This window comes from Sitodiplosis mosellana, unplaced genomic scaffold (genome assembly GCF_009176505.1).
Source record: "Sitodiplosis mosellana isolate CC-2019 unplaced genomic scaffold, AAFC_SMos_1.0 Smas_scaffold_6226, whole genome shotgun sequence".
Classification (NCBI taxonomy): Eukaryota; Metazoa; Arthropoda; class Insecta; order Diptera; family Cecidomyiidae; genus Sitodiplosis; species Sitodiplosis mosellana.
The window spans coordinates 16,588,565-16,614,338 of record NW_022601467.1 but is presented as its reverse complement, the minus strand read 5'-3'; the positions used below and the strand labels follow the sequence as shown (position 1 = coordinate 16,614,338).

General features: G+C 36.3%; 6 protein-coding genes across 7 annotated transcripts; 3 read left to right on the top strand and 3 right to left on the bottom strand.

The window, feature by feature from the left end:
* The first annotated feature begins 278 nt into the window (after positions 1–278).
* LOC129578256 (uncharacterized) lies at positions 279–3,202 on the top strand. Of its 2 annotated transcripts, none has more exons than XM_055466529.1 (3): positions 279–625; positions 848–1,071; positions 1,205–3,202. In XM_055466529.1, exons 2-3 carry the CDS (start codon positions 907–909, stop codon positions 2,258–2,260), a joined length of 1,221 nt encoding a protein of 406 aa, XP_055322504.1. In that variant the 5' UTR covers positions 279–625; positions 848–906; the 3' UTR covers positions 2,261–3,202. The 2 variants fall into 2 exon arrangements, with proteins under 2 accessions (XP_055322504.1, XP_055322503.1); XM_055466528.1 differs by having other exon boundaries at positions 845–1,071.
* A 466-nt stretch (positions 3,203–3,668) lies between these two features.
* LOC129578255 (uncharacterized) lies at positions 3,669–10,712 on the bottom strand. Its single transcript, XM_055466527.1, has 5 exons — positions 10,485–10,712; positions 9,256–10,013; positions 8,718–9,182; positions 5,202–5,380; positions 3,669–5,113 (listed from the first exon to the last, which is right to left on the bottom strand). Coding segments are annotated over exons 1-5 (2,001 nt in total). The 5' UTR covers positions 10,487–10,712; the 3' UTR covers positions 3,669–4,516.
* A 320-nt stretch (positions 10,713–11,032) lies between these two features.
* LOC129578254 (uncharacterized) lies at positions 11,033–17,856 on the top strand. The gene is made up of 9 exons (XM_055466526.1): positions 11,033–11,181; positions 11,499–11,675; positions 11,765–12,147; positions 12,440–12,668; positions 12,757–13,138; positions 13,229–13,364; positions 13,445–13,543; positions 16,206–16,384; positions 16,559–17,856. Coding segments are annotated over exons 1-9 (2,271 nt in total). The 5' UTR covers positions 11,033–11,179; the 3' UTR covers positions 17,243–17,856.
* A 253-nt stretch (positions 17,857–18,109) lies between these two features.
* LOC129578253 (novel acetylcholine receptor chaperone) lies at positions 18,110–22,290 on the bottom strand. The gene is made up of 3 exons (XM_055466524.1): positions 21,184–22,290; positions 19,550–19,688; positions 18,110–19,477 (listed from the first exon to the last, which is right to left on the bottom strand). Exons 1-3 carry the CDS (start codon positions 21,361–21,363, stop codon positions 19,257–19,259), a joined length of 540 nt encoding a protein of 179 aa, XP_055322499.1. The 5' UTR covers positions 21,364–22,290; the 3' UTR covers positions 18,110–19,256.
* Positions 22,291–22,592: 302 nt separating this feature from the next.
* On the top strand, positions 22,593–24,069 carry LOC129578251 (cytoplasmic tRNA 2-thiolation protein 2). Its single transcript, XM_055466522.1, has one exon. The coding sequence runs from the start codon at positions 22,716–22,718 to the stop codon at positions 24,027–24,029; it is 1,314 nt and encodes a 437-aa protein (XP_055322497.1). The 5' UTR covers positions 22,593–22,715; the 3' UTR covers positions 24,030–24,069.
* Positions 24,042–25,774, bottom strand: LOC129578252 (vacuolar protein sorting-associated protein VTA1 homolog). Its single transcript, XM_055466523.1, has 5 exons — positions 25,562–25,774; positions 25,349–25,450; positions 25,101–25,251; positions 24,653–25,017; positions 24,042–24,513 (listed from the first exon to the last, which is right to left on the bottom strand). The coding sequence occupies exons 1-5, from the start codon at positions 25,632–25,634 to the stop codon at positions 24,248–24,250; spliced, it is 957 nt and encodes a 318-aa protein (XP_055322498.1). The 5' UTR covers positions 25,635–25,774; the 3' UTR covers positions 24,042–24,247.

The window sequence follows — 25,774 nt, the reverse complement described above, 5'->3', positions numbered from 1 at the left end:
AAGTCAAAGATACAAACAAACAGTCAAATGAAAAAAACAAATGGGACATTTATAACAAAAAAATTGATTCGGCGAAAATGATTTCCATTCCGATGAACACAGTCGAATCCCATATATTTAGCCCATAGCAAACAATGTGCGGAAAAAATAAAGGAAAAAATCTTCAAAAAATGCCTTATATCAAATACAAAAACCTAATGTTTGAATTTTCGCGCTCTGTATGTGAAACTACGCATTTGTCATGTGACATGCGAAGCGCGCGCCTCCACACATGATTTGCGACGTATGAAATTGTCGAAAAACAATATGGCCGCCCTGTTTTCAATTTCAAGATCAGACCAGATATTTTTTATGCACTTCATCGTCTGTTTATGTTTTCATTTTTGATTTCGCAATTTAACATTTTTTTTCTGTTTCAATCTGGCACATCGATTTCAGCGTGTGAAATAGTGTGTTGGCGCATTACAACGGTTGCTGATTACAATTGAGTGGGCCAAACGAAAAGAAATAGAAGTAAAAAGGCACAGGGAGCGAGAGAAAAAAGGAAAATTGAGAGCGAGAGAGAATAAAGCGTATACGAAATAGTCAAAGCATGTTAAAAACAAAATAAATTTTGTTGAATCAGGTTAGTGAAAATTTTCTTTGTTATTATTGTGTCGCGTGAATTGACGTCACAAACACAAATAGTCGCCTTTTGTCCTCCCCTAGTCACTTTTAACAGTATCCATGACAACTATTCCCTTTCTTTGCGAGTTCCATGTGAATTTCTATTTCATCACGATTAAACTTTGTATTATTTAAATAATGAACGAGTGTGTCTGTGTGTTTATTTGTTTTGTAATAGAAGAATAATTCGCTGAATTCAATCAACGAACAATCGAGAAATCAAAAGTTGTCAGTGTCGAAATGTCGTCTGATGTAGATGATGACCAAGTTCTTCCGGATTCATTGCAAAAGCTGGAAATTGTTCCCGTTTACTCACATTCACAGTCGGCCTGCAAATCGAACAACGAACGCAATCAAAATCCATTCTTTTCGGTATTATCGACAGCGAACGGGATCGATGATCGGGTAAGAAATTGGCGAGACCTCCAACGTTATAAATAAAACGAAAACAAAAATAACAACAACAAAACCAATAGACCTAGTCGAATCTTTTTATTTATATATTTCTTTTTTTTTTCGTCTCTCGATATTCATACAGATAATCAAAGACCTGTTTGGGCCAACGTGTAGCAATTGCGAAAGCAGCGATAACTCGTCGTGTGACATGGACAGTGTGAATTCGAGTAGCGGTAGTAAGGATGTGTCAAACAAAAGTTGGCGACATCGTGGTAGTAGTGTAAGTCAGTGTATCGAACACAGCATTAACAAGCAGATTCATTTCAAACATCGTGATAAGGAGAAATCTCAAGTGTTGTCCGACAAGAAGCTAACAATACTGCGTGAACCGATTCTAAAATCCATTGGCCGTTCGGCGTATCACAATGGCAACCAGAGTAAATCGTGTTGTGAACCGAAATCGAGTATTGAGCACAGCGGCAACAGTGCAAAGAACAGCGATCTGAGCAATTCAACGAATCCAACAGTTTGGTTTGCACTGAAATCACAGTGCGGTAATGGTGGTGGTGGTGATGATGATGATCAAGGTGCAAATGGACAGCTCAAAGCAAATTGTACGATTACCAAAAGTGGAGCCGCCGAATTGAGCACAACTAAAGTGGTAGGTGAATGTCAGCATGTGGTGCCAGGCACTTCAGTGGACGCAAATAATGTGATGATTCATAGAATACAAAATTGGCAATTGAACGATGATTCAACCGTTGATTTTAAGTCATTGGTCAATGAATGCGATAATCTAACGTTGTCCACACGGGATGGAAGCATCAGTTCAATTACGGAACTGCATAAAACGAAAAACTTTCAAGTACTGCAATCAAATCAAATGGGCGGAAATATTGGTGTCGGCACCGCATCATCGACTGGTGCAACCGACACAAATTCGCCGAACAATAGCATTCATGCAACGATGGCGACAGCGACGACGGCGACAGTACTTGCTGGCACTGGAACCAGCAGCAATGCGATGAATAGCAGCCTGAGCAGCAACAGCAGCAATTCATCGTCGTGTTCGCAACAGGCACGCATGAACTCAAGTAACTGTGATGTCACAATCGACGAATTGGCGAGCTACATCGAATTTCAATTGCATCTCCCCAAGCCCATGTCCTCAAACGTTTACGAAGCAATGTTTTCGTAGCTACGTTCTACTTTTCAATGCCGGAACATAGAACCAAATTTTGTGGTTGGCATACTACAACAATAATATATCGATATATTTATGTGTTTGTGTATGACGTAACTCTTTGATCACTGGCATTCAGATTACGAGATTTTATTTTGCAGGCTCTTGACTTGTAAATAGTCAAAACAAAACCGCTGTTTTCTTTTTGTTCAATCGATTACGCATTTCGTTACACTTTTTCTTCATTTATTTTTATTCTATACTACTGCAGCTGAATGATAGGCCGTATCATCCGTATCCTCATTCTCAATTTAAAAATAACTCGTGAATCGAAAGTGAAAATGAATCGTCAATTTTTATTTGGAGTGTGTACGTGTCCATGTAAAGAAAAAAAGAGCGGCACATATTTCAGATTTAAATAGAGAGAGAGAGAGAGAACAAAAAAGGGAGCCTATTTCATTTGAAACAGGTGACGCATTTTAACTGAGGAAATATAACTGTAGCACATAATGAGTGGAAACAAGAGGAAAGCAAAACAAAAGAGAAGAAACAATGCTAAACCTCTATTAGTACAATACGTATTTTTATTTCGTTTCGTAAAACTCTATGTATACAAAACCACAAAAACACATCAATTGATGCATTGGTTTCATTTGTAACCCAACCCCCCCTCTTATCCTTCTTCTTCTTCTTCTCGTAAGAAATCAGAAAAAGAGACACATAACATGGACCTTAGGATTTTTTTTATACGCAGCCAATATATTTATATTTAAAATGAAACAAACAAAAAAAATGAAATTAATAAAATTACATGGAATTAGATATGAAATTGAATAATTTATAGATAAATATGATCGATATTTCATAAGAAACAAAAATTCGTATTTATGAGAGAGAAGAAATTATTGCAAATTAGTTAATAAAAAGAAACAACAACAACAAAATGATTTGAACGCATAACTTGTCTTTTTATTTGCCTTCGAACTTTGTCTTTTTTCCACAGAGACATGTTTGCAGACAGACAGTGGTCATAAAAAGAAAGGTGTGAAAACAACAGACGGCACGTCTTGCTAATGGTTATTTAATTGCACCAGACAGTATTGTTAACAGGGTAATATCATTCAAATGAAGCTATCACTGAATAAGCAACCTTTTTTTATTGCAGTTTTCTGGATCATTTTTTTTTATGAAGTTTTTATTTTACGATGCTAAATATCTATTTCTGTTGAGTATACAGATAAAACAGTTCGTGCTCTTGTTTTTGCAAAAAGATTTACCTTTTTCCAACCAGTCGATTGGAAAAACTTTAAAGAATGTCTAATTTCGGAATTACCTTCCCAATGTTCTCAATTTCTTCGGGCTTCCAATGTTCTCAATTTCATTACCTGTGGAATTAAAATCGATCGAAATAAAACGCAACCAATTTTACTTTATCGTTAGATTGAATAAGATTAATTTACTTTATTTTTTTTAATGATTTTTTCTTTGTTTTGTTTTTTTTTCCACTCACATATCGATGAATTAAAAATGCTTTTTATCCAATATCTGAATCATTTGAATCCACTTCTCTGTTTCTTCTTCTTGTAATTTAATTTGTCTTTCCACACTAGTTTTGCACTATTGAATGAGTGCGGAATCGACACCTATTCGTTTTGTATATTTGCACTTGATTTGCTTGATATTGACTTATTTCTATTTTGTGTGTGTGTATGTGTGTTTAAATTTAAATTGAATTCACATTGAAATGAGCACAATTAAAAATGGTTATTAATGGATTTTTCTTCTTTCTTCAAGTTCAAGTGTTTTTTTCTTCTCTCAATAAAAATCCAGTTTGACCACTTTATCCCTAGATAGAGAAAGAGGAAGAGGATTCTGTTTTGCTATTAACCGTGCATCACACGACTGTAGCACAACAACACCACCTTCTTCTAAATTCAATGTGTTTCTTTAAAACAGAAATTTAAAATTCTAACAATTTAAATAATTTATAGCTACGTTTAGAAATAAAAATCTACGAGAGATAGAGAAAAAAAAACGAAACTAAAAGACATGAACGTAAGCATGGTGTTTCTAAATATAATTATTTTTTGTATGTTTCTGTTTTGAGATTAATAAACCACAAATGTCACCACTAGCTAGAGGTACGAAAAAAATATTAAATGAAATGTTAAATTAAGAAGAAAATGAAAACCAACAATTGGATTGGTTTTCGGTGTGGGAATTTGATTAAAAATTCAATCTTTTAGTTGTAGATTTTGTGTGTGTGTGTGTTTAGTTTTTAACTGGTAAAACTGGTGGTGGATAGTTGAACGGAACCGATTGGACTGTATTGAATGATAATGATGGTGGCGGTAAATTGTAGAGAGAAGGAACACCGGATGGCATTGCATAGGATTGATGTGTTCCCTGTTGGCCATACACATTTGAAATCCCCGAATTTGGTTTTGATTGGAAACCATTGAATTTTGATTGGTCGGCGCTGTTGCGTAATTGATTTGCGCTGCCACCATTTGCAGCCGATGCATCATAGTATGATCCAGTCTTGGGCGGATAGTTTGATGTGGTTGATCGTGGTACATACGATGGTTTTTGGTCTTGATTTGCGCTTCCCGTGTTGCCATTGTATGGTCGTGGCTGATATGCTGAATTACCATTTGGTACACTTGAGAAGCGTGAAGTTGGACGCTGACCACCGCCATTGCCAAAACCATTGGCCGAACGTTGACCGTTGGAACCGTACGGCTGTGAACGATTGCGGAAATCATTCATACCGCCACCATTTGGGCGACCGCCGCGTTGATTGTATTTGTTACGGCCTGATCCATTGCCACCTTTCTTTACCATATCCAAAAGTCGAGGATTCACGACCTATGCAGAGAAAGAGAAAAGAAACAACCGTTTTCAGTTGATAGTTTTTTTTTCTTTGGTTTTAAATTATAGCGTGCGCAACACTCACCTGATTTGCTTCCTTGAGCACATTGACCAGGTCACCGGCTTTGGATGCGTTTTGAATGGTAAACAAAGTGTATGCCGTTCCAGTGTTATTCGATCGACCGGTACGACCAATGCGATGAATATACTCTTCAGAGTTGTTCGGATAGTCGAAATTGACAACGAACTTAACGTCTTCAACATCTGTATTCATTGATCGTGGAATGGGGGAAGTATAAATTTAGTTCAATTCTATGTGGTAATGTCAAGAGTCTTTGTGTTTTTTCTTTCAAATTTTCTTTGCACAAAATAGATACATATGCATATAGATAGAGACAAAAATAATCAACTTATTATTCTTTTTTTTTTGGTAAAAATTTTATGAAGATAATGTTTGTTTGTGTTTCTTATATTCGTCAATGAATGTCAATTCACGAAAAAAACCAAATTCTATTACGTTGCACTTTAAATCACACTAGTTTTTTTTTATTGTTTTGTTTTGTTTTGGAATTTGCTCTTACTTAATCTATTGGACCTTATGCAAAAACAATGTTCAACAAAAAAAAGCACCAACAAAAGCAAGATGTGTGTATGTGTATGTTTGAAATTAGTCCGTTGTGTTTACATACCTTTGCGTTTATTACATGTGTGTGTATGTGATAAATATAAATTAATAAACTTTTTCTTTCTGTACTTGTTTTTGTTTCAAACAAAACGAGAACAAAACAAAATAATTAATTGGAAACTCTTAGAGGTTAAACGTTATTCGGAATAAAAACAAACAAAAGTATAAAGCGTTTAGCTGGTTTTCGGTCCTGGTTTGTTTTTGGGCTTGAATTACCTGAAGGAGAAAAAGGAATTTTTTTTCTTCATGCCTCACACCTCAAACACAATCGAGTAAGTTGCTCGGCACCTCGACAAAATTCGCTTCTTCCACATGCATTCACGGTTCAATCACAAAAAAATGTAAATAATTATTTTTTGTGCATTGACATTTGCACCACAACAACAAATGTCAGTAAATTTAACATCATTCACACCCGGTGATTCAAAGGTGACAGATCAAAAGTTCAACGCCTATCATATACCCGCTTATTAAAAATTTCTCAATGAATGATTTTCATTCGCGTATATATGATAAATAGTAATAGGAATTGTAATATGGTTTTTTCGCAATTATTTGTTTTTCATGAATATAATAAACATAAAATTATGATTTTTTAGAAAGTATATCATCGGTAAAAATGTGTTTTGTGTGTCAGTCAAATAGATAAAAACGACCAAAATTCGAAAAATTGTTTCAATTTTACGTTCCCTGCATAGTCAAATGCATATTTTCAAATTATATTTCCTCTAGCGCCGAACACTATCGGAGTGAAAGTGAAAGAGCGACAGAAAACAAATAGAGAGTGAATATTATCAACAAAAATAAAAAAAGACTGGAAATGAGAATATAAAATAGAGATAATAAATAGGAATTAAGAAAAATGCGTAAAAAAGACGTCGTGTCATTGGAGTCTGAAATTTTTCTTAGTTTTTATTTTAAAATAAAATGGAAGTTCTCAAACACCGAGTCTGAGTTAGTTCACAGCACCATAACATCTCGTCGAGCATTGCCACTGGAGACACAGGACGAACGCTCTCTCTTGAATCGAAACGGTGGAAAAGTGGGGGAGCGAGCGCCGGATTCATGAAGAGAACCCAACACCTAAGTTCATTTCCGAAAATTGCATCATAACACATAATCAACTGGATTGGACACTCGTTTTTCGAAAAGCCATTTGAACAAATAAAAAAAAAATTATTACATAGCAAAGAGCGTCCACAATTTTTCAACTTAGATTCGAACATCAAAATCCATTTCAATAATATAAATTCAATGAAATAAAAACGATCGATTCCATTGAAGTAAAAAAAAAAAACCTGTTGTATGTTGTATATGCACTACATACAATATTATATATGTTATAATATATAATCGACTACATTTTCCCAGTATTCACTTTAAATAAAAACTATTAGTAGAAAGGCAAAAAATGAAATGATACCAATTTCCACAGAAAAAACCCAAAACAAAAATTTAAGCCTAGCTTAGCCTAGCTAATTTTGTTTTGTTTTTTTTTTCTCGCAACAAAATTAAAAACAAAAAAACCAACAGCGAAAAAAACAACGAATCAAATAAAAATGTTTCAAAAGAAACGAGAAAGAAAATAGTGAACAAATAATGAGACCTACTTACCTGGTGGCGACCATCATCCGATATATCGTCTCTAAGTTTTTACATAAAATTCAAAACAGATAGGATAATCGGTGCTAGATGAGTTAAAAACTGACGAATATTTAAACCAACTACAACTACCGCACATAGGAATGCTCAGACATGTTTCGCCACTAAATTAACGTGAATACTTGGAAAAATAAAGTTCTCATATTTCTTTGTTTTTTTCTTCTTTTTTGTTGTTGCTTATATAAATATATCAATTAGTTTGGTTTCGATTTCGATTCCGCTTCGTCGACGACTTAACGAACAGAAGAAAATTGTGTTACAATTTAGGAGCAAGAGAAAGAGAGAGAGAGAGAGAAAATTTTCTTTTTTTCAACAACGAAAACAAATGATAATAATAAAAGTAATAAATCAATTGCTTTGATTTGAAGAAGAATAAACCGTACCGTTGTATCCATTAGGCTTTTGGTTTTTGTGCAAATTAAAAACAATAATTAGAAAATTTCGATGCTGTTTGTTTGCTGCTTTGTAAAAATTGACTCCATTTTGTTTCGTTTCGGATATTTTAAACAAAAATACGTGTGATTTTAAGAATATCACGAGAGAATTTAAATTAAAAAAAGGTTTTGCTTCTTTCTAAAGGTAAAATTGAACTGGTAAACAACACTTCACTATTTTGCACATAGTAACAGCGCAGAGATCTTTCGGCCATAACAATATATCTGACTGACTTCAGTGTAAAATTTTGGATCATTTAAATTAACGATTTTTACTCTCTACCACTCATATAGTAACATCATCATCATAATATATATCAGTTTGAACGAAAAAAAAAACTATTAAAATGAAAGTAACTGGTAATGTGTGGTTCTCGGTGTTCGATTGCCATCGAATCGAAGGTGTTCTTAAGGCATTACATTGCCGCAGACGTGCAATTCGATCGAGTGCATCGAAAACCAAGACAATTTCAAAAACAAAAGAAAAGAAAAAGCCAAATAAAATGCACGATTTCAATTTGCAGAAAAGAAAAGAAAAAGTTTGAGATCAACAATTTTAGAAAACGTAATAAAAAAGATCCGTTTTGGGGAACGCATTATTTTTGTTTCTCTTCTAAATTGTTTCATCTCGCTTCGGTCTTTGTGTGTGAGCGCGTGTGTTTTTCGCATGTTCCTCATCATTTTTCTTTTCTTGTCTTTTCCTTTTTCTTTTCATTTTTGATCTCATTTCAAATTGAGCCATTGAGTGAGTCCACTGAATCAACACACACGGTTACAGTGTCTGCTTTTTTTTTGCTAAATGATGTTCACGTAATCTTACCTAATCCACGAGCAGCAACATCAGTTGCTACCAAAATTGCTTGACGTCCACGACGAAAAGCGTTCAAAACATAGTCACGCTCCTGTTGCGATTTGTCGCCATGAATGGCACAAGCCTTCCAACCACCTCGGTTGATTGAACGCGTCAAATCGTCTACTTTGCGTTTTGTTTCCACGAAAATGATGACCTTGGAGTCGGGCTCATTCATTTCGCCCAATAATCGCATCAGTTTGTCTTGTTTCTCTTCCTCGCCGCACACGTCAATGATTTGCAAAATGTTATGGTTGGCCGACAGATTCACCGATCCGATGTTCACTTGAATGTATGAGGTAAGGAACTCCTCAGCCAGCATGCGGACTTCTTTTGGCCAGGTAGCCGACCACATCAACACTTGACGGTCGGGACGGATTTGACCAATGATCTTACGGATTTGTGGCTCGAACCCCATATCCAACATACGATCAGCTGTTTTTTTTGTAACAACATTCATAATTAGACTAAATTGAAATAAATGTGAAAAACAAAAGATGAGACTTGCCTTCATCCAACACAAGATATGTGCATCGGCGCAAATTGGTGGTTCCTTTCTCAAGGAAATCGATCAAACGGCCTGGTGTTGCGATGACAACATCAACACCACGCTCCAAGTCACGGGCTTGGCTACCTTTTGGTGCACCACCGAAGATACATGTGTTACTCACGCGTGCGTTCGCTCCAAAATCATGGCATACTTGCTGAATCTGCTGTGCCAGCTCACGTGTCGGAGCCAAAATCAATGCGATTGGACCATCACCACGCTTGCGACGCTCTTGATTATTGATATGAATCATACTTGGCAAAACATATGCCAATGTTTTACCCGATCCCGTCTTGGCAATGCCAACCAAATCACGACCGCTCAATGCAATCGGCCAGCTGGTTGCCTGGATTGCCGTTGGCTTCTCAAAACCTTGACGTTTAACGCTGCTCATGACATAGTCTGGGAATAATTCTTCATGGAATTCTGTGTTTGGTGATGGAAGCTCTGTTCCACGCAACGTAATCTCGTTGCTTTTGAAGAATGCATCAATATCAGCTTGTGATATGGTCGCTAACGGTGTGTAGAAGTTCTTGCGGAACGGCGTTAACGAAATGGTTTCCCAATCGATGGCACGCAAATTGCTACCATTTTGCGACTGCTGTGGTTTTGCAGCCGATGATTGGTTTCGGTCATTGCGGAAATCATTTCGATTTCCATTTGGCTGTGGCCGAAAACGATCACCAAATTTTCCATTTGTACTTTGCATTTGATTGTACCTAACGAGAGAGGGTGGGAGAGAAAAAAAAAACACACAAAACCATAAGCATAAAGCCATATATCAACGGTAACCACTCATCAAAATCGATTATTATGTCGTAGTAATGGAAATTTCCATCAAATCGACTGCCATGACATTGAGTGATTTTCATTGGTTATTAGACAGCGATAATATAAATTTTTAGTTGAGCAAATCCAAAAAAAAGCAATATGGCGATTCATTTGGGATGGAATAAAAATTGCGTTTTCTATTTTAACTATCAGCAAAAGCTATCTCTATCAAATATAATTGCAGACATTTTACTAAAAGGTAAAAAAATGTCTCTCTCTCTCTCTCCCCCCCCTTCTACTACACTCATTCACTGCTTGCTTACTTGTCTACTTACTCTATTCATACAAGTTCGAGAGAAAAAAAAAATTTATGCCTAATTTTCACACAATCGCTGGTGAAAAATCGACAAACTACTTACATTTTTGATAAGATTTTCAACGAAACTCTTGTTTTCAATTGAAATAGAATTGGTTTGAACTGATTTTTTGGTCAGAAATAATTAATTGAAGGAAACTGTTTCACAAAGCACAAATGGCGAACACAGTATGTGAGTTAACACTGAATTATAGAAACAACGTATGTATTGATTTTTTCGTTGGACCCTTTCTATACGCATGCCTCGTTCACAGCTCGCCTGTGCACTGTCACAACGCCGTCGCCATCTTGATTTGAGCATCTGATTTTTTTTCCATTGTTGTTTCCATTCGCCCAAATCATTTCAGATGCAATTTACAGATAATATGGAAAATTGCTAATTTTCTTGTCATAAATCAATATTTATCTGCATTCATATAATTTTTCCATTAAACAATTGGATTCGAAAAATACGTTGTATAGTTTCGTCATACGAAAATAGTTATCACAGCATCGATGCTATGTGACTTACATGCTCTGTGAACGTGACTTAATTACGTCAGTGCTAATGAAATAGCTTCGTACATCTGGTGAAATTTCTATGTGTGAGTCAGTGAACTGCTGTACAAGATATATTGCAACACGAAAAGTTTGAAGCTCGAATCTTTTTCTTTCTTTTCATCCAAAATTACAAAAACATCAAATTGAATTTTGCTTAATTCGTTCAGTAAATAGGCTGTAGTAAATTGATAAAACAAGATGTAAGTGATGATTTTTGTGTGATGCGAGAATATTTCATTTTCAAATTGTTGAATTCATTTTGGTGTGAATTTCTCTCTTTCATTCATCGTTTTTGCAATCATTCATTTTCAACATGTCTGCCCTTTTCACACTGTTCATAGCAGTTTGTTGGTGTACTAATTGTGCTCTTTCACACGAACGAACGAACGGCATGAAAACCTATTTCGAATGAATGTTGTATTATTTGCTTCCGTGTTGAATTTGCTGTGTAGAGAAAAAATGAAGACTTACACAGGTTGACCTTTATCTAATTTTATGTGTTATATTCTTTGTGTAGGTTCAATCGTGATCGTGGCAACTCCAACTCTGACTACGGTCGGAATAATAACAATAATAATAGAGGCTCTCGCGGTGATGGTCCAACAAGAGGAGGGCTCGGTGGAGGAGGTGGTGGTGGTCGTAATGATGGGCCACCCCAAGGAGGTATGGGCGGCGGTGGCAACGCGTTTCGACGGTAAGAAATGTGTTAACAATCACTTATTTTAAATCTCGCTTTTTACCTGGTTTATTTTTGGAAATAATTTTGAATGATGTCTTTCGTAGAGATGATCAAAGGTCGTCGGATCGACGAAATGGTCCAAGCTCAGGCGGTGGTGGCTTTGGTGGTGGTGGCTTCGGTAGTGGTGGTGGAGATCGTTACTCGAGTAGCAAGAATCAACAACAACCTGGTGAACGTTTGCGACGCGTACGTTGGGAAGACTTTGAACTGATTGAATTCCAGAAGAACTTTTATCGACCATGCGAATCGGTGCTGCATCGTACACCCCAAGAGATTGAGCGTTTCCATCGTAAAAATGAAATCACCACCAAAGGACGAGATGTTCCACCGCCAATGTTGGAATTCTTTGAAGGAGCCTTTCCCGATTATGCCATGCGCGAAATTCAAAAATGCGGTTTCGAAAAACCAACCGCCATTCAAGCTCAAGGTATGTCCGATTTGCATTATTAATTGGTGTTTACATCATTTGTTTTTATCTCTCTTTGATGTGCACGAAATTAAAATAAATTCATAATATAAAATGAATAATTTATCGTTATGAAAATCGTTCGTGATGTGAAATCATTCATTTCAAATGCACGATCTGTAGTGTGCAAAGAGATAGTAAAAAATGTACATATTCATTATAATTTGGTTGGCGCATTAAAGCTCGTTCAAACTTCCTCAAGTGCAGCGCACATAATTAATTATTCAAATGCATACGGTTTTCTGTTAATTAGGTTGGCCGATTGCATTGAGTGGTCGCGATATGGTTGGCATCGCACAAACTGGATCGGGTAAAACGCTCGCATACATTATGCCCGCTGTTGTTCATATCAATCATCAACCACGTCTGTCACGTGGCGATGGGCCAATTGTATTGGTTTTGGCCCCAACTCGTGAGCTGGCACAACAAATTCAACAAGTTGCCAACGATTTTGGTTCATGCACTCACCTTAAAAACACTTGGTATGGGTTTGTGGTCACAAGATAATTAAATGAAATATGCCAAAGTGACAACCAAATTATTTTCATCGTTTTTTTTCGCATTATTTAGCATTTTTGGTGGTGCACCAAAAGGGCCACAAGCCCGTGACTTGGAACGAGGTGTCGAAATTGTCATTGCCACACCAGGCCGTTTGATTGATTTCCTTGAAAAGGGAACAACCAATTTGCGCCGATGCACATATCTGGTTTTGGACGAAGCTGATCGTATGTTGGATATGGGTTTCGAGCCACAAATTCGTAAGATCATTGAACAAATCCGTCCCGATCGACAAGTGTTGATGTGGTCGGCCACCTGGCCAAAAGAAGTCCGGATGCTGGCTGAAGAGTTCCTCAACTCATACATTCAAGTGAACATCGGTTCATTGAATCTGTCTGCCAATCACAATATTTTGCAAATCGTCGACGTTTGCGAAGAATTCGAAAAGGAACAAGTAAGTATTAGCTTTTTATTGATACACATTTTTTTTTTCTATTAGTTTGGGAAATCGCTAAATCTCGATTCTGTTTTTTTTTAAAATTAGAAATTGATGACATTGCTGCAAGAGATTTCTGGTGAACCAGAAACAAAAACAATTATCTTTGTTGAGACGAAGCGTCGTGTTGATGAAATAACTCGCGCCGTGTGCCGCAACGGCTGGAGAGCAGTTGCCATTCATGGTAAATGTTCGCCCATGTAGAAGTCCATTTTTGAAATTCAATATTTTACCATGATTTCCTTCTTTCCTCAATTTCAACAGGTAACAAGACACAACAAGAGCGTGACTACGTGTTGAATTCATTCCGTAATGGGCGTCAATCGATTTTAGTGGCAACTGATGTTGCTGCTCGTGGATTAGGTAAGAGTTTCTGTGGCCAGTGTATTGGTTGATCAACGAATCGACAGCAAAAAAGAAAAAAAAAAACAAACAAGAAATCGAACGATCAATCAATTGCTCGCTTCAAAGTAAACACATTTTTTTAATTTAGAGAATAACCATTCATTGGTTACATAAAAGAAGGTTAGATTGGGATAATCAGGTCAGTCAGATGATTTATGGCCACCGGGTTTTGTTGCACATTCCATTTTTTTAACGAAGAAAAATCCATCGGCTGAAGACTTGAAACAATTCACCACACAATTCAGTTGAATTCAGTGTCTCGGCTTTGTTTGCTCCGTATTTTGTTTCAATAAAAACGAACGAGAGTGACAACGTAATTGATAGAAAAAGTTAAAGTAAACACAATAACGCACACAGACAGACAAGACACAGGAGAAAATGGTAAACGAAAAACGGAATCTAAGCAGACGTTTCGAGATTCCAATTATCAGTTTTCCAACCAAATGTCCATCACCGCAAAACAAATTTTATAGTGTTTATGTCCAGTATTCACTCCAAAATATCCAATCAAAGACAAAGACTTTATGTAATCACATCGGGCATCAGTGTATTTTCATCGATTTTCGTCGCGCAAAAAGACAACGAACATGGGGTAAGTACACGGAACGAGTATTTTCTTTTTGTTGCGTTTTCATTTGCACATTTTCAGTAAACGACAACAACATCAACGAGCATTGCTACACACAACGACTGTGTAGCCATGTGCAGTTTCATCGAAAGAAAATTGAAGAAAAGAAAAAAAAAACGAAATCATCATCAGTGAATACTGGATTAAAGACAAATAAAACGTACTCTGCGGTGATATTGCAATTTGTACAGCTGCTGTGGTTCTCTGAGTTGGATTGTGTGTGATATTTGAATTTGTTTCGAACGATTTTATTTAGCTTTGGGTGTATTCTGTTGTTTGCATATTCTCATCGACACGTGTCATTGTTGCTTCTTCGGTGAGCATCGGATTCATGCCTATCCAACGAATCTGATGTCATCGCCCTCCTCAACTCAATGCCGCCGCATTATCTACAATTTGAAAAATCGACAAATCAGTAGCGTGCAATGCAAATAAAAAAGAGAGTCAAATACAACTAACGCTGAAACCATGACAAAAATGAAACGTAAATCTCAGCGAAACACATTCGGTGAGTGAAAGTCTCCACTTCCGTTCTCAAAACAAAGAAACAAAAACATGCTATCGCCAACGCTATCAGACGGTGGCAACAAATGTTCGGTAAAACTAAAACAAAGACAAACTAACGAAATGAAATCATCAGCCCAACACATTCGAAAGCATCAATTCCATGCCGTTCATCCGAGAATGGCACACATACGAACAAAAACACAACGTAGGAATCAGTTGGCTTCGGAAATAATTGTCGCTGCTAATAATCTCACTCTCGATTCACTTCCATGCAGCGATAGCACCAATTTGATTTGGAATATGATTTGTTCATATATATGTAAGATTGGCCTTGAAATAAGTTGATATTTTTTTGCTAAGTTCTTTGTTGACCAAAACACCATATAAAACACGAGCGAAATACATAAACCAGTGGCTGATGTGAACACAAGGCAATACTAAAATACTTGAAAGACAAACATAAAAACCAACCGCATTGATTCGCTGTAAGTAGACTGTATGGCGGCCAATATTCGAGCAAATCAAAACAAGTGCATTTGAATTTGTTCGTTCGAGATATGAAAGAGGCAACAAAAAAATCTTCACTACACACAAAGTGCAAATTATGATATGTATTATGATAATGTGTCACAGAAACAATTAAAACGTATCGAAAAATATCCAAGCCGAACTAAGAATATATTTTTCAAAGTACACAAAGTGAAACAGAAACAGACTCCCACTGGCCAATTTATTTGACTGACAATAGCGAGGAAAAAAAACAGAACATAAGCAGAAACTTTGCCATTTGTTTATTTGTTTATGAACTAAATTTGTGAAACATACATGCTTGTTGACTTTGATGGACCATTTTACGCGAGAGAGAGAGAGAGAGAGAGAGAGAGAGAGAGAGAGAAAGAGAAATAGGTAAAAACACATAGACATTGGTCAAAATGATTCGGAATGAATGCGTTACGCAATTTTTTAACGCATTCACACGCATAAAAAACATTAGTGAAAAATGTAATGCAAAACTAAATGGGGAAAAGCATGCGTGGACATCGAACTTTATTCTGAATATTCGTTATGAAATTGTGTTCTGGTTTCAACTGTAATATGTTCAAACAGAACCGTGTCAGAATCAACAAAAGCAACGATCATCATTTTGAATTTAAAACAGAAAAAAAAATCCACGAAATCTCTATCAAGTTCCAGCTTCATTTGTTTCAATTAATTTTAAGTATTTTTCTCGATCAAAAGAAAGAGAAATAGACAAATGAAATGGAATTCGGCTCGCATACATAATTTCATTTCATGGAATAAGCTCGGAATTTTGGTTCTATCATAATCAGGAATTTATGTTCACAAACAACTCGAAATTTTTTCTGTTCGCTTTTATTATTCGATAAATAACCAATCAATACCAAACCAAAAGAAAAATAACAAAAAAAAAACCATACGAACCGATTTCAATAAGCATTCGCCTAAAAATACGAAATTATTCAGATGTGGAAGATGTTAAGTTCGTAATCAACTTCGACTACCCAAACAACTCCGAAGATTACGTTCATCGAATCGGTCGCACTGGCAGATCGAACAACACCGGCACCGCTTACACTCTGTTCACCTATCAAAATGCGTCGAAAGCCAATGATTTGATCCAAGTTCTCAAAGAAGCAAATCAGGTGAGAGGCAAACGGTTTTTTTTTTTGAAAAAAAAAATCTTAATTTCTTAGCACCAATTTTTTCCGTTTTTTTCCTACGTTTTTGCTTTGGCTCATATTAATACAATATTTCTGTTGTTTTTTCGTTTACTTTTTCTACTTTTCCTCTGTCTCTCTTGTTCTCTCCCTCGTTAGGTGGTGAATCCGAAATTGTTTGAACTGTCAAAGTCCGGCTCACACGGTAACAATCGCAATTCGCGGTACGGCAACCGCGGAAATGGTGGCGGAAACAATTTCAACCGAGGTAACAACGATCGACGTCCATTTGGAAACAATGGCAATGGCAATCGTTCGAATGGTTTTGGTAACGGAAATGACAATGCATTCAGACGCGATAAAGATCGCAATGAAAATGGAGGTGGATCACGTTTCTCGAACTTGAATGGCAGCAGCGGTGGCGGCGGCACATCCCGTTTCTCAAATCTAAGCTCTGCTGTCAACACAACATCAGGCAACGCCGGAAACTCGAACTCACGATTCGGAAATAGCTTTGGCAGCAATAGTGCAAGCAATGGTGGTGCCAGTGGTGGCCGCGAGGGTGGTTCACGATTTTCGGCACCCAATTCACAAGCCACATCACGCTTCTCAAACAATGACTCATACAACAAACCATCGACAAACACTGATTTCTATCCAAATTCGGCGTCCAAATTCAAACCATATGACAACAACAAACCAAACACATACGATAACAACAAACCCAAACTTCCCGTGACCAATTCCACAAATGGTACAGCCAGCAGTATGCCCTATCCACCGCCATACAATGGCTACGGATCAGAGGCAATGTTCGCTTATCCTCCACCTCCAATCCATTAAATTCTCTTCATCTCTTATCGAAGTTACTCGCGCAACAACAAATGCAACACTCACACACACACACACACACAAACAAACATTTACATTCGCTGCAATTCATCATTGAATCGAATTGCAGACCATTTAGTTAAATTATTATTAATCTATCCAAGTAAAGAGATTTCAACATTTTCTACTTACTGTTGGTGTTGGTCATTTGAAACAACAAGAAATCGTATGCATACGAGTAGTTTACCGTACCCAAAACTGGAAAACCCGACCATTTCCCATTCACAATGACGCAACAACAATTTGTTCCACAAATTGCAGAACTATTTGACAAACCCTATATAATCTATACTATCCGAAAAATTTTAACGAAAAAAAAAATCATAAATTGACAATTTTCCCTCTTTTGTTTTAATCCAAAGTAGAACTTATTCGCGTAATATTATTTCTGTGCTAAATAAGTAGTATTATCCAACTATTAAATTAGTATGTGTTTATACGTAACAGAAAAAAACAAAACAAAACTTAATCCCCCGAGTGAAATGCCGCAATAAAAACATGATAACAAAAAAATTAGTTTCAAAATGACAACAACAAATAAAGATTCTTTCTAAGCTTAAAAAAAAGTATATTTTAACCAATTTGAGCATTTTAGGTAGCAGTCGCTCGACTTTGCTCTCACTCCATGCTCGAGTGCATAAACGTTAAATGTCAAATGATGAAAAAAATGATACAAATAAATAAATCAAGTTTTAGTACGTACAAACAAAGTATTACATCTTTTTCTTACCTATTGTTCATTTTCAGCATTGAATCGAATTGAAAAAATTAACAATGCAGTCATCCCAAAAAAAATTGATTGAAATTCAAAACACGAAATTCATTGGTGTCAAATACTATAAATTTTTCTTTATTTATCTTATTATTTTACTTAATTTCCTTTTTAAATCTGTTCAGCAAGTGTTCTTTTAAATAATCCAGTCACAGTAAATCGATTGTGGAATTGGCCGTCATGGCCGTGTGAAAATGTTCAAATACTAAATCTCTTTTTGAAGCAAGAGAAGGTAAAATCTTTTGTTCGTCGACTTTTGGTGAAGGTAAAATCTTGAAAACTTTCAGTGGGTAATAAATGAGGTAAGGCTAAAAAATCGAACAAAAAGCATACTAATGCTTTGTTTAAAAAAAAACTCTTCTGTCTTTTGACCGAATTGATAAACGTGCCTCATCGTATTTGTAACATGGATAAAATCGATTTACTTACAAAGATACTTGTTTTTTTTTCTAGAGAAATTCATTAAAATCAACTTGTTCTACAACTTTAAGAAGAAAAAAAACACACGAATTTCAAAAACTTCAATCTTTGTGGGCTTGTTCTAATATCGAATCAATATTGACAAATAAATAAATAAATAAATAAATAATTAATTTAATCGTAAGACAAGACTAATTAGATATTATTGGTAAAATAATTTACTAGAAATAAAAAAAATATATCAATGAATCTAATGAGGACACATTCGACGAAAAAAATAAAATAAATAAATAAATAATCGTTCGTTTGGATGAAAAATGCACATGAAAAAAAAAGAAAGAAAAATATTCAAAGGAAAAATTACAAATGGAGATGGTAAGACATAAATGAAAATTCTAGTTGGTTTTTTATACAAATATCTTATTTTTGAGCATTTCTTTTGGTGGAGTAAATTGTGTGAACGTAAATTGTCGAGAGAAAAAAAAAGTCGATCAAATGTATCAAAATCTACGTATTGCATTCAGCCGATACAATATTGCTTAAAAATCTTAATTTCAATCCAGTTATTTTTTTTTTTTTTTGGTTTCCTAATAAAAAATTTCTTTTCAATTCACTCTTCATCAAAATCAATCCAATCCAATTTTTAAAAAAATTTCTTTGTTCCATAATTGTTGTGCGATTTAATTTGTGGTTGTTGTAATATGTATGTGATAAATTCCACGTTGTGATTATTATCGTTAAAAATCGGTATCATCAAATTGATTGTGGAGTTGCCTAGTCTTGTTTTAATCCATTTGCTTGAGCCTGGGCTGCTGCATTGATTTTCGCCTCTCGTCGGCTAATCTGATACCACACAACTAGTCGGCCGGTGAGCATAAAAGTGAATACCAACGCCGGTCCGATTCGTTCAAAGGCATCGCTCACCATGTAGTGGTTGTAAATTGATAAGAACATTAACGCCAGCAACGTTATATTCCCAGCATTTTTCACTTTGTCTGCAAAATCAGAGTGATTGATCAGTCATTTTTGATTGAATGAATATACAAAAAAAAATTAAAATAGCTTACGATTCGGAATGGCTGCCATCGCAAGACCGCTTCCAACTTCCAAGCCACCAACGACACGTCGATACCATTTCGATGGGATTTTTATGTCAAACAGATCGGATAATGGAAACACTTTTGAATATTTCACATATTCCTTTCGCTATAATTCGAGAAGAAAAATAGAAAACGGGAAATGAGACGAAAGAATCAAAACATGCGTTATTATTTGCGTAAAATATCGCGAATCGTGTGAAATGAGAGACTTGTGCGTGTGTCTAATTAATTCTAAGCAATTCACGCGAATGATGTGTCGCAACCTTGAAAATATCAAAATAAAAGACCTTTTGTATGTTCTATATGAGTGAAATTGAAATACTCGAGGAAGCAGACGCGTCATTTATAAATTGAGCCGCAGCAATAAACGAGAGACAGTGGAATGAACAACGAAGACAGGAACAGGCCGAGAAAGAGAAACGATCACAAGCGAAACAAAAAGGCAGAACGGAAAAAACGAAACGATGAACGGGAACAGAATAGAAACGACATCGGCGACGACAGTGAAAAAATGCACGAAAAAACTTTTTTTTTTCAAAAAAATGTATTTACTTTTGATTCCTACGCAAACACACGTTGCTAAAATTATATCGAAAATAGTCAAGTTCACATGTTATTTCATTGGATAAAAATAACACACAGCTTAGCGGAAAAAACGATTCGCCGAATATTCCGAATGTATCGCTCCTGTTATGAATTATTATTATTATGTGTTCAATGGCCATTTATTTACGCGTGTTATTGCCGTTTATTTATTTTTGCTTCCGCTTTTGTGTTGTTGTTCATATGGTAATGGGATTGATTTATTTATATTGGCGCTGCCAGTGAAAATGATTGCTATTTCATTTTCATCTCATTTGATCGAATAGTAAACATGTAATGATTACGTGGCGATGAAAAGAAATCGCCTGATTGATCAACGAACGGGTGATGTATCGCGAGCGGGCACTCACTCGCTTTTGCTCACTTCTTTTTTTCTTTTTGTCTTCTCCTTCCTTCCTTCCTTTCCTTTTCGACGGTTTTTCTTTTTCTTACAATCACGTTGTTATACACGGTGAAAATGGTGTTTCGCTTATGCTCAACACATGAAATTCGGTTTCATTTTTTGTACGTGTTTAGTGCACTAACGGTGTACAAAATCACGGACGCACATATATATCATACCCCACAAACGTACGATATATACGATGCAATTTAGCTGAATCTATTTTAATAAAACCTGCGTCGAGCTACCGGTCACAACAAAATGCACAATGTCTCTCAAATGTTCAGATCGAACTAGTTTTGTGTTTGATTTGCGCGATAGTTTCTTTTTTCGCTTTCGTAGGCCAATTATCTATTGTCGATTTTTTTTCCTTCTTTCCAAGGTATTACAACCGCCGTTGATACTTCGTACACACAGGGACTAGTCACTGCCGTACACAGAACTGCAAGCAGTAAAAGTACACCAAACGAATTGAATTGAAATCAAAAACAAATCAACCCAAAAATGAACGTCTGAACCACATGCCACGAGTTTTCATTAACACTTGATTTGAATAAAATGAGAATATGACCAGAGATGCATCGAGAATGCTTGTTCCGATTAGCCATGAACTTACCAAATCTTTATGCAAATCTTTGCTGATGAGAGGTGATATTTTCATGAAGCCGATGACCACGAAGAATAAACCCAACAAAATTGATAAACTTTTTAGCACCACCGATGAGCTGACACTGTGATTATTGAGCGGCCCACTGGGTGGTGGTTGAGCATTTTGTGAACTTTGTGATTGTGTCATTGTTGATTCTTTTCTTTTGTTGTTGTTGTTGTTGTTTGTCTTAGGGTTGAAATTGAAATTAATTTATTGATAGCTGTATGTGTCACTTAGCTGCCTGGCTTTTGTTCTTTCTCTCGATCGAATCACTTGTATTTACTTATCAATGAAAACTTTTAACTTCCTTTCAATTCAAAATAAACACACTTTCGTTTCGTAGTTTCGGTTATACACAGAAGTTTTTTTTTCTTGTGATTTTCTTCGGAGTCGTATGATGTGTTGTGGTCGCTGTTGATTTATCTGTTAAAAATTCATTTACTTGGCACAACACGTTATTATTATGATTACACAATCGTAAAAATATCTGTCGCAGACTGACAAAAAAGAAGAAGTAGATATTCGCCGTGTTTCCACTTCGGTGTCAATAGAAATTTTTTTTTTCTTGTTTGTTTTCTGCTCACAGTTTGTTTTTTATGTTTAATTTTTTTCTCCTCAAAATGTTTTCTTGCATGTACTGGTGGTACCAACAAAATGGTATTTTTGACGGGATTTTTTAGTACGTACACGAATCAAAATACTTAATTGATTTAGATTGACCGAAATGTCGCAAAAATCTCGGTGTTTATATGCGAAAGCGTGTGCGGCAAAGGGAAAATGAATAGAATAAAAAAAAATATATACAACAAATCGACAAAGCACTAGATCTGCTGCTACGAAAACGGTATTCTGTTTTTAAACACTGACGCGATATACCGTTTTTATTTCCTTTCCCTCGTTCATTCACAGCGATATGATTTCGATGAAATTAGAAAATCAAAACAAACCACCCAATGAATCAAATGCTCTGATCACCACCATCGAATGGAGTCTATTGTTTGCAAATCCAAAACATTAACTATTGTTCGGTTAACTGACTCGAAAGGACGCGCTGATATCGTTGGAAAATCAATAAGGACTCTTCGCATTTGGTGCGCCCTGCGCAACAAACACTCTTCAACCGAATTTACCCGTTTAATCGAACCCTGTTTGCATGCACGGATTCATTGGCAAAATGGATATGATTTTCTTTGGCTAATGAATGAAAACCGTATAAAATCTTTCGAATAAAACGAATTCACATTTTACGTTTGGAAACTTATCTGAAAAAGCGAATTTTCCCATTAAAATGTTCCATTGAACTTAAATAGAGAGCATGAATCGACGTCGCCATCTTTTGCTTAAATCGCGTACCATCTCCGATGCTTTATTATGACATGTGCTTGTGACGTTTAAAAAACGTGCGATATTGTTACTATTTCCACATCAAAGTGCAAAATTTCAAAATATTTGCCGAAAAAAAGAGTCAACATTTGCTGTGGAAACAATCAATAGTCAAAATGTGTAGCATAGGTGAAGATGATTTTGGTGACGAAGGTGGAGTGCACACAATGCAGGCGGATCCAAAATTGCCGGCCAGTGCAATCGTTTCGGATGAAATTTGTAAAAAATGTAATGAACAAACGGTGGCTGTGAAGCTCAATCTCAAAGATGCCCAGTGTGAATCGTGTTTCTTCCAATATGTTCGACACAAACTGCGCGCAGCAATGGGATCATCGAAGTTAATTGAACGTGGTTCAAAAGTGTTACTCGTATTTGATGGCACATTTGAAGCTTGTGTATTGTTGGATATGATACATTATGCGGTGTCACAGGAGCAATTCAAGCGATTAACCATCCAACCGCACGTTGTTTACGTCGACGATACTTGCATTTCAAGGCGATCGATAGACGAACGACAAGCGAAACTTGACGAAACTTTTAGAATTCTACAGCATTTTGGAATCGAAACGTATTATGCATCGATTGCTAGCGAAGGGGCAACAATAAAAGCGCAAAGTTTACAACTCAATCAACAAGAACAATTGGCTGCCCCAGAAGAAAAGTTTGTCAAGAAATTCAATGCGATCGGAAATCAAACCGCAAAAGAAGACTTTATCAATGTGCTCAAAATGAACATTTATCGTGCGGTCGCCGCACAAATTGATTGCAAATATGTTTTTGTGCCATCGATTGGTCATGAAGTGGCGACGAATTTACTTGTTAATGTGGCATTGGGACGTGGAAAATCAGTTGCCAACGACATTTCATTCTGTGATAATCGATCGAATGGTGCGGCCAAAATCATACGACCAATGCGAAATATCAGTTCACTGGAGGTTGAAACATATATTCGGCTGGACGAATCACTCAATCGCCTCACACAAAACACCAGCTACTTGAATGTTCCGGGCCAAAAATCAGTTAACAGTATACAAAGTCTAACCAAACAATTTATTGACAATTTACAAGAGAACTTCGCATCAACGGTGTCAACAGTGTTTCGAACGGGCGACAAAATCTCGGCTGCTGCTGCAACAACACAAACGTCTGAATTGGATGGTGACAAGCCAAAACAAACATGCAAATTCTGCCATTCCGATTTGGACTATGAACATTCATCCACGCTATTTGCCATCGAATATTCACGCTGTGTGTCGGCCTGTGCCGATCAAAACGAAGTCAACGATGTGGATTTGATGCTGAAAAAGGCTGAAGATCAAGTGCTTGGCGGCAAACACGATGACAACACGGACAATCTTATCAAATCACTATGCCACGGCTGTCGAAACATTTTTCGCGATCTAAATGAACCCAATTCATATGTTCAATAAATTCAATTCATATTTATACTTTTAATATATTGATTTATTATACGTGCTTTGCTTAAATAAAAAAAAAATTGTATTTTTTTTACAAAGAAATTTTTTTAGTCGTATGTTCGTTTAAAATGCAATGTTAGTAAATTGTTTGAATTTTTTTTGAGCCGGATGCATGATAATTTGAAAATAGTTTTCTGAAAGAGAAATCTGATCAAGTGGAAGATTGGCATCTAGGCCTTTTCTTTGCCAGTAGTCAGAAGATGCAAGGCTTTTTCTAAATTATCGATTGCTGCTTTAACATCATCAAAATTAAGAGCACTTCCGGCGTATTTACAGTATTTTTGTGCCTTGGCCATTTGGTCGGCAGTGAGAGCAACATTTGCCGGTGGTGGCTCATACTTCGGTATTGATGTTCCGTAACTAGTCGGGACGTATGGTTGAAAACCACCCGGGTTCTTTGTTTCTGGATCAATCGGCGGCGATGGAAGTTTGTCAGCTGAAAATGGCAATTTTGGTTTAGGGAAAAGACTGATGGAAATTTTATTCTTTTACGAGCTTATAAGCTCGTAGTTTGAGAAAAGAAAGTTTGCTTGCACTTGCAGTAAAATATAATGCGTAGTTACAATTTGTCTTACCATTGATTTCAGTTGGATGTGGTTTGAATTCAATTGGGCTGTGTGGTGGTGGTGGTGATGGATCGTTTCGTGGTGGTTCAGGGTCATCAGCCGGTGCCTGAGGAGGTGAAAATGATCCATTGTCATTGCCCGGATTGCTCGATGGTCCGGGAACGGCATTGTTGTCATCACTTTCTCCTTCACCTCCTTCACCTTCGTTCGGTGGACCTGGCACTGGCATCTCACCGTTCTTCAAACACGTATGAATGTATGCCGCTTTGTATTTGGCGTACTTTCGTTTATCCGCCGTCTCTACGCTCAATTCACCGAATGTCAACAATGTGTCAGCGATAACGCCAGCCGTATAAAATGCTTTTACCACATTCCTTGAGATCACGAAAAAAAATAATAAATAAACAGGGTTAAAATACTATCATCGCCAATAAATAATGAATCGCATATCAATTACTTGTTAAAGTTTGAAGCTCGATCTTGTTGATCAGCATAGGTGAACAATTTCATAGCATAATTTTCCAAGTAGGCCTGTGCTACGACATCGTTGGTGATTGCTTCATTGTCATGGTGTTCCTTCTTGAATTGTTCTAACCAATCCATGATACCTACATTGTTGTAACATAAACAAAACATTGTGAAATTGTACAAAACACAACGAATTGAACAGTCAATTCGTCGAATCCACCGAGTCAGTTCACTCACTCAAGAACAGTGCAGTCTCCTCTGGCTGCTTTGTGGATAGTTTCAATCCACTTTGAAGGGCATAATACCGACACCAATAGCTCACAACTGGATCTCGTCCATCTAAACGTCGCAATTTTTAAATGGTTTTTGATCGATCGAAACAATGAAATATGACGTCATTACACTTAATCATCAATGCTTGACTTTTTTTTTAAATTTTCCTCAACTCACCGTGTTCCTGTGCTGTTTTCAAGAAATGGGCTACTGGTTTCAAACTTTGTGGAATGGCTGGGAAATTAGCCATCGTTTATGAAATACAGAAATTATTGAAGACGAAAAAAAACTCAACAATTTTAGAAGACCAACAAAATATTTCGCAATTGACAATGTTTTTATTATGTTATTTTTCCCCAATGAAATCACCGTTTGACAGCTACTTTGTTT

Bases quoted from the DNA above. Each gene is read 5' to 3' on its own strand.
- LOC129578256 (XM_055466529.1), top strand. From the start codon at position 907: ATGTCGTCTGATGTAGATGATGACCAAGTTCTTCCGGATTCATTGCAA. The intron at 1,072-1,204 runs GTAAGAAATTGG...ATATTCATACAG, and splicing joins CGAACGGGATCGATGATCGG to ATAATCAAAGACCTGTTTGG.
- LOC129578255 (XM_055466527.1), bottom strand. The intron at 5,381-8,717 runs GTAAGATTACGT...CAATGAATACAG, and splicing joins TGTTGCTGCTCGTGGATTAG to ATGTTGAAGACGTTAAGTTC. The intron at 5,114-5,201 runs GTGAGTGTTGCG...TTCTCTGCATAG, and splicing joins TGCTCAAGGAAGCAAATCAG to GTCGTGAATCCTCGACTTTT.
- LOC129578254 (XM_055466526.1), top strand. The intron at 13,365-13,444 runs GTAAATGTTCGC...CAATTTCAACAG, and splicing joins GAGAGCAGTTGCCATTCATG to GTAACAAGACACAACAAGAG. The intron at 16,385-16,558 runs GTGAGAGGCAAA...CTCCCTCGTTAG, and splicing joins TTCTCAAAGAAGCAAATCAG to GTGGTGAATCCGAAATTGTT.
- LOC129578253 (XM_055466524.1), bottom strand. From the start codon at position 21,363: ATGACACAATCACAAAGTTCACAAAATGCTCAACCACCACCCAGTGGG. The intron at 19,689-21,183 runs GTAAGTTCATGG...CTCGAATTATAG, and splicing joins AAGATTTGCATAAAGATTTG to CGAAAGGAATATGTGAAATA. The intron at 19,478-19,549 runs GTAAGCTATTTT...CTGATTTTGCAG, and splicing joins GATGGCAGCCATTCCGAATC to ACAAAGTGAAAAATGCTGGG.
- LOC129578251 (XM_055466522.1), top strand. From the start codon at position 22,716: ATGTGTAGCATAGGTGAAGATGATTTTGGTGACGAAGGTGGAGTGCAC.
- LOC129578252 (XM_055466523.1), bottom strand. From the start codon at position 25,634: ATGGCTAATTTCCCAGCCATTCCACAAAGTTTGAAACCAGTAGCCCAT. The intron at 25,451-25,561 runs GTGAGTTGAGGA...TGCGACGTTTAG, and splicing joins GAAAACAGCACAGGAACACG to ATGGACGAGATCCAGTTGTG. The intron at 25,252-25,348 runs GTGAGTGAACTG...ACAACAATGTAG, and splicing joins GGAGACTGCACTGTTCTTGA to GTATCATGGATTGGTTAGAA.